Raw genomic sequence first — 13,853 nt, 5'->3', positions numbered from 1 at the left:
TGTCTGAACATTCCCTTGGTGCCCAATAACAAAAGCTTGGATTTCCATCTCACCAGCTTTTATTGGTGGTCTATTGCAAACAATTGAAGCCTTTCTTTGTTATTGTTTTACAAGTTAACATTGAATATCTTTATGGTGATTTTTGATATGAGTCCTCATGTGGCCCGACTGTGTAAAGGCCTTAGGGCAGTGTGGACATGAATATGGTTTCTCTCCTGTGTGAATATACGTGTGCCTTTTTAAATTGTTGTACTCAATAAATGCTTTACCACAAGATGTACATTGGTATTTCTTCTCAGCGTTGTGTCTCTTGAGATGTCTCGAAAGCTCCATTGTCCGTGAAAACCTTCTATGACAGATATTGCACTGAAACGGTTTCTTTCCAACATGCACCTGGATATGTTCCTCAATGTCTTTCTTTTTAACAAACTCTTTTCGACAAAACTTGCATAAAAATGACTTCTTCATTAATCCCTTTCTCACGCAACTTAACAGAGCATTACTATTGATGAGTTTGTTACGCATTGGGGATAGATTACCTCGTGAAAGGATATTTTCACTGCTTGCTCCACCCTTTTTCAATCTACGTTTCTTGACAGGCTTAGCTGGTGTCATTTGATCAGCTTTTGGACAGTTTTTTCTTTTAATCTGCTTTATGTCTGAAACACTTTTGGTAACTGGGGAGGTTTTAATAGGATTGGCTAATTTAATTGGACTAGCAGATTTATTTTCATCAACGCAAGCTAAAGTGTTTGGCAAATTCACATTTTCACTCTGTTGTTCTTGGTTAGGACCAGAAGTCTCTTGGGTAATGGGCATGTAATCTGTAGTCTCTATTGTGAGATTTGAGCCTTGATCTTGCCCTTTTTTGGTAGTCTTTCTATGACTTTTGAGGTGGCTTCTAAGGCGATCCACAAGAGAAGCTTTCGGGACATCCTTCCCACTTGAGTCAGTCTGTAAACAAATACAAAAGTTACGATATTACTTTCTACAGGGAACATTGCAGAGGATATTTCAATACAGACCTTTTCTGAATCTTGAGTTACAGGTGAAACTTCCAACTTAGCCAAGAATTGTGATTTGGTCATGCGGTGCTGAGGGTATGAGTGATCATTGGACACAACAGGTGAAAGCCGTACAATAGTAGTTGATCGGCTAGTGGATTTGATTTTACATCTCTGAGATGTTTGAACATGTTTACTCTTATTGTTTGACAAATTAGGAGAGGCGTCAATTACAGTGCTGGTTAAATTATCTTCAGCTGGCTGGGCTTCAGGTTGACTTGTAGCATTTTCTGAAATTGTTACTTTTATTGGAGAGTTATTTGGTGCATATTTCTGTACTGTAGAAGATTCACAAGGTGACTTGTTGGTGACAGATACAGGTTGTGCAGATGATACTGGGAATGGTAATCTATTCAATTTAACCTGTACAGTGTTTTTGCATGGGGATGTTTCTTGTTCAATCTCTAATCCGTCTGATTCAGGAAGTGCCTGGGTAGTTACTGATGCTGATTGCTGTTTGTCCAGTTCAGGAGTAGTATTATCATCACCAGTACAAGGGACTAGATTAACATCACTTGTAGAAATGACAGTAGTTGTTGCATCTGTTTGAAACAGCTTCTTTTTCAGTACAATTGCCTTATCTTTTGCTATTGCCTGTGATGGTGGGATTTTGCATTGTCTTGGTATTACAATAATTTTATGATGTGGTTTCATTACAGCCTGAAGTGAAAAGGGAACAGCAACAAGTGCCTTTTTAGCACTGGGTATGCTTCCCAATGGTCCCGTTGGTATACTTGTGTTCTGAGTTGAACGAACAGCTGACACAACAGCACCGAGCTGAGCAGGAGACAGAGCTGACGAAGAGGTAATGGTTTTATGAACTGAGCCACACTCATCACCAGTTTCCCCTGGCATTTTTAAAAGCAGGGTGGGTTGTGTTACAGGGTTAAGTGGTGGTTTTGGAGGTAAAAGTCCAAGGGGAAATGCAACGTCATTTTCTTGGCCCCGAGTGTCAACAGATGAATGCACACTGATCTGGGCAACACTGTCTGTTTCATCAGGGTGCGTTTCTGTTTGACCAGACTCTATTAATGATTCTGAAGGTAACATAACAGGTGTGATGTTAACCATATAATTCTGAGTCTCATCTGCCGTTTCAATCAGTTCAGTTGATGTTGACAAAAGTACAGTCTGATCATCTCCACAAGGGTCCACACTTTCAGTCAGGCTTCCACTGACATCTACTTCTTGAACAGTTTCAGCTTGTTTTGAGGCTGTTACACTTGGAATTCTTGGTTGTACTATTGTAACATGATCTGGTTCAACAGTAAAAGGTTTGGTAGGTGTAGTAGCACTTATCTGATCACGTTCTTGGCCATCAATGAACACGGTAGCTGTGTCATTGTCTACAGCTTGCATATCTTCACCTTGTTTTGATAGTGTGGTGTTGGGAGTTGTTTTATTTGTAGCAGGAGTAGGTGACTGTTTGGTTGACAAAGACAATATTTTATGATCATGTTGGTGGTCCTCAATGTCCATGCTAACTGAATCAGCTTTGGTGACTAGCGTGAGTGTTGCGGGAGCTACTGTAAGAACTTTGTGATCTATGGCAGCTTGAAGTGGTGATGGTATGGTATGTGAAGTAATTTCCTGATCCTGCTGTTGCCCCTCTTTACCCATGTTAGCAGGACAAACTTTTTCTATAGCTTCTGCCATTTGTGGCTGAATTGTCTCAGGTCTACATGCAGTTTCTTCCAAATTTATAGTATCTGATACAAAACTTTGAGTTACTTCCGGGTCCTTGCTTGTTTTTGAGGTTGTCAAATGCCTTAAAGAATGTTTTGTTTGTGTTTTCTTTGGGGTTGAGGATTTATATTCATGTAGGTTGACTGCATCGAGCAAAAGCATGGCATCTTCCAAGGTTACAGAAGTGCACCGCTGCCTTCTCAAAAAATATGGATATTTCAGAGATTGTGAAGTTTTCTGTGCTTTTCTTGCATGTGGACCTTCAGTAGACAAAGATTGAAATGCTCTACCATCAATTTCTGATCCAGTAAGAGTAACTGTTGAGGTGACTGCTGTGGATGGGGTTATTAGCTGGTCAATATTTGTTGTATCACCTGAAGAAGCATTGTCGGGTTTCAATTCAGAGGAAGAAAGTTTGCTTTGTGGATCACTTTGAACTTCCATCTCAGTTGTATCAATCCGTTGCTGAGCATCTTCTTTTGACAGATCAGGCAAGACACTGGATTCACATTCTTCTGGTTTGTATTTTTCACCAGTTTCACCATCCTTTTCTGTGGAGATTTCCTCTTGCAAAAAAATGGTTATTCTCGTGTTTACTTCTTTTTGACATTCTCCTTGGCATTCCAATGATTCATCTGTTTCAGCACAATCAATGCCAAGATCCTCTTGATAGGCTTCCTGTAGTTCCATTTCAGAAGATTCATAACAGCGTCCATGTTCTTCACACAGTTCAACTTGTGGAGACAAAACAGTGGTTAAAATTCCTTGGTCAGATGAGCAGGAAGATGTTTCCACATATTGGTCGTTTTCCTTATTTTTCCATGACTTGATGTCATTTGTATTTGTTTCTTGATCAAAAGACTTTTCTAGTGGGGTTTCATCTGATATATCTAAAAACAGTAAAAATATTAAATCAGTGCATTGTAATATTTCATTTAGTGAATACTTAAAGTTAAACACAGTGTAACTTACCAAGCAACTCACTAGTATCATGCTCTAACTCATTCATTTTTATGAATGAAAAAGAGTCATTAGAGACCTCCTGAAAAAAACAAATAAATAAAATACTAACATGTTTATATATTACTAACTGTGGCATTTCAAATTGAAATGTGATAATTATTACCTTTTCATAATTTGGCCCAAATGAACATTCACTTTGTGTTTCATTGTCCAAGAGATTTGGATCTATGTCTGCAGGTTGGTGGAAAGAAAGGTCTGTAAACAAAGACATAATAAAAAAATAAATAAAATAAAAACATAACAATAACAATAACAATAATAGTAATAAAAAAGTTATGCAATGGTGTGCAATTTGATATTTTGAAAATCTATATTTTATTATGAATTATATATAACTTCTCCCACATAAATATGAAAATCAGACCAGTACCACTTCTTTTAGCAGAGGATAATGGCGTACTACTGCCATCTGCTGGCTGACTCCAGGACATGCCATGAAACTAGCATTCAGGAATGAGATTAAGTCTTGTTATATTCTTGTTAGTAAAGTTACAATTATAGAGATGAACAAAATATACGTATTTTTCGTAAACATTTTCTAGTGTGTACTACCCAGTAGGGCATATAATATATTAAGCAAAATATTACAACGATACATACGAGTATTAATAAAAAGCTGGTAGAACGCATTTAAATCAATCGTTAAATGTGTAGGGTGAATCTACGTATTTTTCCTTAGTCTACATGTGTAGAAATAAGACCATATCAGATAATATAAAACAGGGGGGACTGAAGAGTGAGTAAAATGACTCACCACATTGGACAGATTTGTCGCACTTCTCAATAATATAGGGCTCAGGAGATGTCCCAGTTTCTCTGTAAACACTGCGTTTTTTCACCACTTCTTCAAACTGGCTACATCTGATCTTTAGATTCTCGTTTTCGCTCTTGACTCTGAGCATTTCAGCCTTCAGCTCCACGATGATGGTCTCCAAAACTTTACCGCTCTCGGACACCGCGTTTTTTATAATCTTTTCCATTGCAGAAGTGTACCTCTTCCTCATGCCAACTGTCGACATCTTTAAGGTTCGTCTGAGTTGTAAACTCCAAGGATAACGTGTTTTGCGTAGACAATCTACAGTTTAATACACATATTTATTATTACGAACACGGTCAACATGTCTGCTTCCCCCGTGGACACGACGAGGTGCTGCCGCCGCTCTTTTGTGTTTCGGTTGGTGGATCAGTGGAAGTGCGCCGCGCACTGGACTGGAAGACGGTTTAATACAAACAATAAAATAAAAATCTATTTAAAAATTGAAAAATAAACTAAACCTGGAAAATGCAACTACACGAAATTGTAGATTTTGTACATTGATACAATCTTCTTAAAAATAACAAAACAAAGCGATCTCTTAAACGTTTGTTGGGCTTTGGGGAATTGTCTTCATTTCCAGGTTGTTAAAGCTTGTCCTCGAAGATGCACCGCACTCATTGCCCAATAAAGTGGGCAAATTCCGTCTGTGATATTTGCAAGTTATGTGTTCATGATACTCATATTTCTACATGCATCTTCTTGTTTTCGTTTTTTGGTCGTCTCCTATTTTTCCTTCTACACTGTCCGGGACGACAGGTGTCCAGTCCAATGCTGCCCCTGCCAGTGCGGGGTAGAAATGCACACTTCTCACGCGCGAGTGGTTTTTGGACGAAATATAGCCAATAATTTATGCCCTACTTTGTGCCAGTTTTCTGTTCATCCAAAAGAACAATGAAAGTGGAAAATTGAGAGTCGAGGTATGTCCACGGGGATGATATATTTAGTAAGATATATACTTTACAGGCCAGTGGAGTTGCTGCATTCGTTGGTCTGGTTTGCGGTTTGTCCCGATGCAGTTGCCGTACTTTCGGGAAGTGCGATTGTTTACGGAATTCAGAGAGTAATCGTTGAGAAGAACGCAAATCCTGCTGTAAAAACACTTTATAGAGATGGAAAACTTAATTTAGATAGAAAACCCTTCCAGTAATTGATTTGTAGTATTGTCTGTATATGTGAGATTGTATTTTTCCGTGTGAACTCTTAGGAAGACGCGCCTGTTTCAAGGCAAGTCGCAGGTCTACTTAAGCTAATAGTTACATTGCTAAATTATTACATGCGTTTTTGCCTCAGGATTAAGTTTTGGGGTTCAATTTTAAAGTTTAGCTATAGTGAGCTGTTTCCTATGATATATTATGGCGGGGACAATTGTAGCCTTTCAGTCCCAGCTTTCTGGGGTGATGGAAGCTGTGTTTAAAGCTGCAATGTTTGAGATCACTCGTTTGGTGGAGGACTCTTTTTTAGAAGAGGTCACCCGCTGCAGAGAACAGGTGAAGACACTGCAAAGAAAGCTCAAATTGACTGAGACTCGAAGGAAGCAAAGAGTGGCAGACACCAACCAGAGATGTGCCAACTGCAGGGGCACAAGAGCTGGGCAGCAGTCGTCAAGTGAGCAGACCGCGGAAGTGCAGACAGGTAAAAGAATGACAAATATGTATTCATCATGTCACTGCTATTTAGGTTGTCTGTCAATCTACGACTAACCAAAAACTCTGTTTTGTGCAGAATCACTTGTCAAACAGGAAAGTGAAATGTCAGAAGACGTGAACAGCCCTCAGGCAGAAGAGGAAGTAAAATGTGATGTAAAAAACTCTCCCAAAGCTGCCCCGGTAGGACAGACCAGATTGATAATACATACTTTATTACTGTACTATTGACATTTTTTCTGTGTAACAGTCCACATGTGCCCAAAGTAAAAAACTAAAGAGAGGGAAAAGGTCCTCCGATCTTCAGGACGTGTCAAAGTGTGTTATGAAAAGAGACAGCAGTGATGGTAAGCACAGTATTTTGAGCTACGCAAGTGATAATTGCTTTACTTTTTGTTGTATAATTTGCAGGTGTACTTCACTCCTCCATTCACATTCTACTGTCTGTTTAGCACTCAGTATAATGTTGTTGTTTTTTTTCATTCCTCTGTATTTATACAGGAAGAGCCCAATGAAAGTACTCAGACTCTTCTTTTCATGGGTGCCCTGTTTAAAATACAGAAAAAATCCACAAACAAAACAAATAACTCCATAAGTCAGTTTAAAACATAAAAAATAGTGTAGTTGTTATAAATGTTTTTCACCAGATTATAAAACTTTAATTTCCCAGATACTAAACATGTTATGAAATACTGTAAGTAATGCATCATATTCCCTTATTTTCTCAAACTTGACTCAGACTTTTCCCTTTATTAATTTAGATGAACCCAGCATTCCTGGATCAAGCAGCCAGTTGAGTGACCCTAAATATCAACTCAATTGGGAAGCTAACTTTGAACAGAAACAGTCTGAACAAAATGGCGAAACAGACTATTCATCTGATCCTTTGTTTCAAAACCGTTATGACATGGACAACTTGAACAACTCGAGCTATGAAGATACTAATGCTACTGGCATAGATGCCGAGGATGACGACCTTGTATATATGGGCCAATATGAAGACAAAGCAGATGACCCTCAAACATGTCAGACAGATGAAAGCAAAGAAAATGATGGGACCTGGTCTTCCCCTACTGAAGACATCGACTGTTTACTAATAAATGAGGAAGGGCACCTACAAAATCCAGACAATGTAAATTGTGATCATGTGGATTCAGACCAAAATGTAAGGGATGAGTTTAACTGTGGTGATAATATGTCTTCAGATAGAACAAATGACATGCTCGAGGAAACAAATACCATCACGGATATATCTCATATGATTGAGATGTTGCAACAACAGACAATGGAAAATGGACTACATACGTGTAACTTGTGCCTTGCTACTTTCCCTGACTCAGCTACTCTGAAGGCACACAAGCAGACGCACAAAGAGCCAGAGAAAGGCCTTCCATATTTATGCAACCAGCGTCGTAAAACATTCACCCGCAACTGTAACCTCAAAAGTCAAGGGCCACATCTTTGTGGTCACTGCGGTAAGGCTTTTCCATCTTTGTTCAAGTTACAGAAACACAAATGTGAACATATGGGGGACAAGCCATACAGTTGTGCAGTTTGTGGGAACAAGTTTAGTCGTCTTTGGAATCTAAAGTTGCATCAGAGAATACACACACAAGAGAAGCCTCATCATTGCTCTATGTGTGATAAAAGCTTCACTCGGGCAGACATTTTGAAGGTACACGAGCGAACACACACAGGAGAACGGCCATACTGCTGCCTCGTTTGTGGACTCAGCTTTAAAAGGCTTGACCATCTGAAATCCCATCAGCGAAAACATGTGCCCGATCAGTAATGCTTTATTAAAGGTGCACTGTGTACATTTTCTGGAGGAGATTCTGCCACTTGCTTGTCTGCATGGACAAGATTTTGCACTGCTGGGAATTTTCCACAGTATGACAGTAAACTCATCTAGCTCCATGTAAATAAGAAGCTAGCTAACCTGGCTTATGCCAGCTTGATATGTGTAGCACTATGCTTTTATTTATAGGACTTTATAGGAATCTGTAATGGCTCTCGCCAAAAGCCATCGGGACATTGCGGAACGTCATGACAAATATTTGAATCTGATTGGTGGAAGTGGAACAAGCAGAAAATTCTATTTTTTGTTACATCCAGTTGAGAGAAAAGCACAGGCATCTTCCCTGTCATCAAATGCACAAAGTGTATAGCCTCTGCACATTTTTCAGAAACAAAATATTAGTATTTTCGCTAAAATAGGCTGAAGTACGTCCGTTGTCGTTGCCATGTTGGTTTTGGTTTGGTTCGGCGCTTCACGTTTGGCTTCTGCCTAAACATCAATGCTTCTCTGTCATTTATCTGCCAGCTGCTAGGTGAATTTGAACCTTACAATGGAAGTATCTCAAGATGGATTCTCATGAGTTTGTGAACTTACAAATATCGCAATAATGCATCTCCCTGTGGAACGTTAGGAGCTATTGCTACCTGGCCAACTTATATATCAGATGTGTGAAGAAGTGGATCTACTCATAGTAAGAATGCATATTTTTCAAGGTGTTTTTGAACAATAAAACACCTGAAATAAAATAAATGCAAGATAGAAGAGTTTAATTTAGCTTGGAACATTGCAAGCAAAGCAACAAAATTTCTATGGAGACAAGCAGATGGCAAACCCATCACCAGAAAGTGCACCTTTAATGTGGGAAGTTTTTTTACAATTTGTTTTGACTCTTTATACAATGATTTTCCATGTTTCTAAATATTTTAAATAGTGTTTGCTTTTTGTAATACATTGTTAAGTTTTTTGTGTTTGGAGTAATCGATCTAGCATTTTATATTATTTCTTGTCAATTTGTGTTTACTTTATGAAATAAACCATTTTAAAAATTAAAATAGAATTGTGTCAGTGTGTCATGTCGTGTATTTATATTCACTGACCATTCTGTATTCAATGAAACAAAAGGGTTATGGGTTATCTAAATGTACGGTCAAATGTACTTTGAAGTGTTGTTCTCATCAATTATTAAATGCATAATTGAAATATATTAACCAAAATAAATTATTATAGAAAAAGATTATATAAGTATACCTGTAATTTAATAGACCTCATTATTCTAATAGTACAGGCATTATTGAATTAGCTCAACAATTTCCATACAAATACATGTAACAATGAAAAATCCTGGACAGGGAGGCATTTTCAACCTGGCCTAGACTATGGGGGGCAGCACATAGTTTCAGCGAAAAACTGCGCGACCGATGTCAGAGAAAGAGAAAGAAAAACGCGTTTTCTCATCATTTTGAGTCTGTGGAGACACCGTACTGGAATGAAATGACGTAAGCTAACATACAAAACACATGAAGGGAGCTATCGCGCTGCAAGGGATCAACACAAATGTACCTTTTATAGACAGAAACAGGAACTACGAGCTATCTATTTCCTGCGGGCACTTACTTATTTCAACATGGCCCGTTCGATGCAATGCCACGCTATGTAATGTTTGGTGGATGCTTGTTTGGTTCACAAGGCTAAGTGAATGATAACCTTTGTGAAACGTTTACGCAGGACTTTGTGTTGAGGTAGGCACGAGAAAGGCGTGAAATAGCATCGAGCAAATGTTTACAATTTAGACGTTCTCGTACTCATCTACTACCACGCGTTTTTGTTATTGCACGTTTATTACCAAAGGGACCGTGTCATGGCGGACATAGACGCCCTCATAGTGAGTTTCCAGACTCAGCTGTCAGATGTGATGGAGACTGTGGTGAAGACGGCCATGTACGAGGTGACCCGGCTGGTGGAGGACAGTCTGTTACAGGAGCTGAAGGCGAGGGGCCAGGAGGTAGAGAGGCTGAGGGCACAGCTGCAGAGAACTGAGAAACAACTCAATGGTCAAGGAGCCAAGGAAGAACCGAGGACTGAGAAGTGTGCTGAAGCCATAAAGGATGAAGAGGAAAAGCAGAAAGAACACACCGGTAAAATGCATGTGTTATAACTGGAGCTTATGTTGACAGTGGAGTTAAGTGATAGTAACATGACTGATTTGACAATGATGCTGAATGGATTAAGTTTAATACGATTAAAATGATCAGAATGAGAATTACTTTTATTCATACCCAAAGGGAGATTGTTTTCTTTATAGACATGCAGCAGACCATTAGAAAAATAGACATACAGTTAAGAAATTTTAAATGTCAGTAACATAAAGAAAATAAGTACGATAAGCCTTTATCAACTAAAACCCCAGTAAAAAATAAACTAAACTTACATCTTGACTGAAATTATAAAAATATAGTAACATATTTTTACATACAGTTTTTTAACAGTGACAGCACAGAGTTCAGCAGTTTAATGGCGACAGGCAGGAATGACTTCTGTGTCTCTCAGTGAAGCAAGATGGCAGTACCAATGTTGTCTTGTCTCTTCATGAATGTGCAGGCCCCATCTCTAATAAATGTAATTTGTTGTGACTGTTGCTGCCTGAGCTAAGGAAAGGTCTACAATTTCCTGTGCTCTACCAACAACAACATTAACCAAGTTAATACAAATATGCATAATAGGGTCCCTCTGGTGCAAGGACTCCTTTAAAAGAGATGAATCTCAGAGAGGTATTCTTGTGGAAATAAGAGTCAATATCTATTTTAGTTAGTACGTGGCACTTGTATATAATTAATGACCGTGTTATTAAACATGTGTTCTATTTCAGATTTTCTTAATGGAGGCCATGAGGTAGATGACAGAAGCAACCATGCAAGTAAATCTGGGCTAATACATGAACTGGAAAAGACAGCTGCTTCTTTTAGCCCAGTTTGGGCACCACAGGTGAGGTAACAATAACAATATTACATTTGTGAACTTGTGCTCTGCAGACTTTAAACAGGTTTTACACATGCATATATTTGGATATTTGATTAAGGTTAATGCAACAGACTCTATAAAACTAATTGACAACATAATGAAAGAAGCAGTTGAGCCAAAGTCCTGTTCGTCTTTGACTTTGGAGGAGTGGAGAGTTACTCTTGGTGAGTTTATATTATTTCTTCTGTTAATTTTAAATTATTGCATAAAAATTCAATATCATTTTAATGTGTTTTAGGTGAGGTACGTTCAGATTGCCAAAGTACAAGTGCAAGGACTGAGGTGCAAGACAATGATAAAGAGTTATTGAGGAACATTGTCCAACAAAACATAGACCCACAAATATGTGCTACATATGTGGTTCCTTATGGACAACAGGAGACAAATGCAGCTACGCACAGTAGCAAGAATACCAACTGGCTTAAAATGGCTGCTACAGCTGAAAATGATTGTGAAGCCAAAAGTTCACAAACAACAAAGTTGGAGTCTAATGCAAAGGTTACCCCTGGATCCCTGCAGCCAAGCTGTAATGTTTTTGGTGTAGCTATAAAACAGGAGGTCATTGTTGATTCGGAGCAGGTGCAGACAGACACTGTAAACAAAGCAATGCCCAACTCTGAGCATTCAACTTTGCCAAAACAACACATTGTCAGAACAGGAACGCCAAAACAAAACCGCATTTCTCATAAGTCATTTGTTCAAGTTTTAAAGGCTAAAGGAAGTTCAAGTTTCAGATCGAATGCGCTCCAGCGGTCCATTAAAAGACCTTCAACCATTCAAGCAAATGGCAGCACCACACCAGTCAATGTAGCACACTCACAGGGTGTAAGCCCCGCCCCTTCCCATTTATCCCTGTCTGTTCAGAGAGCTCATTTAGGGGACAAACACGTTGTTAGCCGCACTGGTGCCCCCTGGATCAACATCAAACAGTCTTCAAGTTCCCTCCACACAAACCCTTCTCTTAATTTAAACTCACACCTGGATGGTCCCAGGCCAATATTTCGCTGTGGACAATGCGGCAAATGCTTCCCTCATCCCAGTAACCTGAAGTCCCACCTGCTGACACACACAGGGGAGCGTCCCTTCTGCTGTGCTCTGTGTGGTCGCACTTTCACCAAGCTGAGTAACCTTAAAGCTCACCGCCGTGTTCACACCGGAGAGAGGCCGTACAGCTGTGCATCCTGCGGCAAACGCTTCACTCAGAACTGTAATCTCAAGCGACATCAGAGGATTCATCTAGATGCATGACAGCGTATTTAGAGTATATTTAGAAAATGTGCTATTTTTGTGACATTGTTATACAGGTATTTGTGTTTGTTTTGAAGAGTTGCACACCAAATACATTTCCATATACACCCTCTGCAACAAAGATGGAGTAGACAATAGACACGCTGCAACTCTGGCCAATCATGGCTTTACACTTCTACAAACAAAATCTTCTTTTGATTGGTTTTGGTTTTGTTTAATCAGTAGTAAGAAAGCCTGTGTGCATATGGTCAGAAATGTTAGCAGAAAGCTAGAAAATTGTACACTGTTAAAAAACCTTTTAAACTGTGTTTTAGATTTTTTGGGAACATAGAATGCAAATTGCCTTGAAATTGTTGGTACTTAAACTAGTTGGTATGCGGGGGTTAGGTACAGTTACACTGTAATCACCTCATTGCAGTCAGTTGATTTTGTGTTGAGGTTGGTACAGCTTTATTTTTATGTGTTTTTCTTTTCTTTTTTTTCTTTTTTTTTTTTTTTTTACCAGTTTTACCATACATATGATATATCTCCCTTTTTAATACATATCAAAGACAACGTCTTGTGGTTTTTCAGTATTGAGATGTAGTTTTTGTTTCAACATAACTCTTAAAAGGCAAAGTCAGCTTGATATGAAATGTGATTTGTGTCTAGTTAATTCAAAAGTATGTATTCTGTGAATATTAAAACATTTTTGCCTTTACTGCCAACTCTGGTGTGATTCATCAGACAACCTGTTGCGGATGTACTCAGTCTACTGAAGTGGTTCTCAAACCGTGATTAAGTACCATATACATTACACAGTTTTGTTGTCTGATTCATTAGACACCATCTACAAGTACTGTGATGTGAGGCTAAGCCCTGTCATTAGATGGACAGAACTCTTTCAGACATGCCCACTAAAATAAAAAAAAAAAAAACAACAACAACTGTAAAGACACTTGGAAAAGCCTTTAAGTCCATAGACTAGAACATTTCAAATATTAAGAGTTCACAGACATCACGGAGGCTAACCAGCTACGTGAGCTAATGTGAAGGTGAACTAATATTCATCACACAAGTTCAAAGTACACTAGTACTGCAAAGTCCATTTACATTATTGTACCACTACACTACAGTAAGTTACAGTACAAAAGAATTACAGTAATGATATTGTATGTTCAATGTACAGTATCATTCAATGTGCTGTAGACTGACTTTACAGTAATTATTGTAAAGTGGGTCTACAGTATCACTGCACTACAGTAAATGACTGGCATCCATCTGCCAGTAAGGTCATATCTACAGCAAACTTTTTACAGTGTAATAATATTAAGTTACACTTGTAATGCGCTTTACAGGCTCGGCAAAGCCTCTCAAAGCACTAATGAGTATTCATTCACGCTATACTTTGTGGTAAGCTACTTCTGTAGCCACAGCTGCCCTGGGGTATACTGATAGAAGCGAGGCTTCCAATCTGCACCAATAGCACTCTTAAAACTACAAAATTCATATATAATATTTTTTTACAATTATATAATTGTTTGATTATTTTATTTTCTGTTCATTTATTGAGGGAT

The 13,853-nt window shown here is 38.6% G+C and overlaps 2 protein-coding genes across 2 annotated transcripts; one reads left to right on the top strand and one right to left on the bottom strand.

Annotated features, from left to right (window-relative positions):
- Positions 1 to 114: 114 nt before the first annotated feature.
- On the bottom strand, positions 115 to 5,626 carry LOC117392149 (uncharacterized). The gene is made up of 5 exons (XM_033990274.2): positions 4,528 to 5,626; positions 3,877 to 3,968; positions 3,723 to 3,792; positions 1,026 to 3,640; positions 115 to 954 (listed from the first exon to the last, which is right to left on the bottom strand). The coding sequence occupies exons 1-5, from the start codon at positions 4,790 to 4,792 to the stop codon at positions 115 to 117; spliced, it is 3,882 nt and encodes a 1,293-aa protein (XP_033846165.2). The 5' UTR covers positions 4,793 to 5,626.
- On the top strand, positions 5,433 to 12,612 carry si:ch73-109d9.2 (uncharacterized protein LOC565042 homolog). The gene is made up of 9 exons (XM_055221874.1): positions 5,433 to 6,222; positions 6,313 to 6,416; positions 6,484 to 6,580; positions 6,995 to 8,021; positions 8,125 to 8,131; positions 9,797 to 10,166; positions 10,898 to 11,013; positions 11,108 to 11,213; positions 11,288 to 12,612. The coding sequence occupies exons 1-9, from the start codon at positions 5,943 to 5,945 to the stop codon at positions 12,295 to 12,297; spliced, it is 3,117 nt and encodes a 1,038-aa protein (XP_055077849.1). The 5' UTR covers positions 5,433 to 5,942; the 3' UTR covers positions 12,298 to 12,612.
- Positions 12,613 to 13,853: the final 1,241 nt, after the last annotated feature.

This window comes from Periophthalmus magnuspinnatus, chromosome 1, assembly GCF_009829125.3.
Source record: "Periophthalmus magnuspinnatus isolate fPerMag1 chromosome 1, fPerMag1.2.pri, whole genome shotgun sequence".
Lineage (NCBI taxonomy): Eukaryota > Metazoa > Chordata > Actinopteri > Gobiiformes > Gobiidae > Periophthalmus > Periophthalmus magnuspinnatus.
This window is presented reverse-complemented; position numbering and strand designations above follow the sequence as displayed.

What these genes read in the sequence shown, in the direction of transcription:
- LOC117392149 (XM_033990274.2), bottom strand. Translation starts at nt 4,792, where the DNA reads ATGTCGACAGTTGGCATGAGGAAGAGGTACACTTCTGCAATGGAAAAG. An exon ending in TTGGGCCAAATTATGAAAAG is followed by an intron (nt 3,793 to 3,876) that starts GTAATAATTATC and finishes TGTTTTTTTCAG; the next exon opens with GAGGTCTCTAATGACTCTTT. An exon ending in TGATACTAGTGAGTTGCTTG is followed by an intron (nt 3,641 to 3,722) that starts GTAAGTTACACT and finishes TACTGTTTTTAG; the next exon opens with ATATATCAGATGAAACCCCA.
- si:ch73-109d9.2 (XM_055221874.1), top strand. Translation starts at nt 5,943, where the DNA reads ATGGCGGGGACAATTGTAGCCTTTCAGTCCCAGCTTTCTGGGGTGATG. An exon ending in GAAAAGAGACAGCAGTGATG is followed by an intron (nt 6,581 to 6,994) that starts GTAAGCACAGTA and finishes TTATTAATTTAG; the next exon opens with ATGAACCCAGCATTCCTGGA. An exon ending in GCCCAGTTTGGGCACCACAG is followed by an intron (nt 11,014 to 11,107) that starts GTGAGGTAACAA and finishes TATTTGATTAAG; the next exon opens with GTTAATGCAACAGACTCTAT.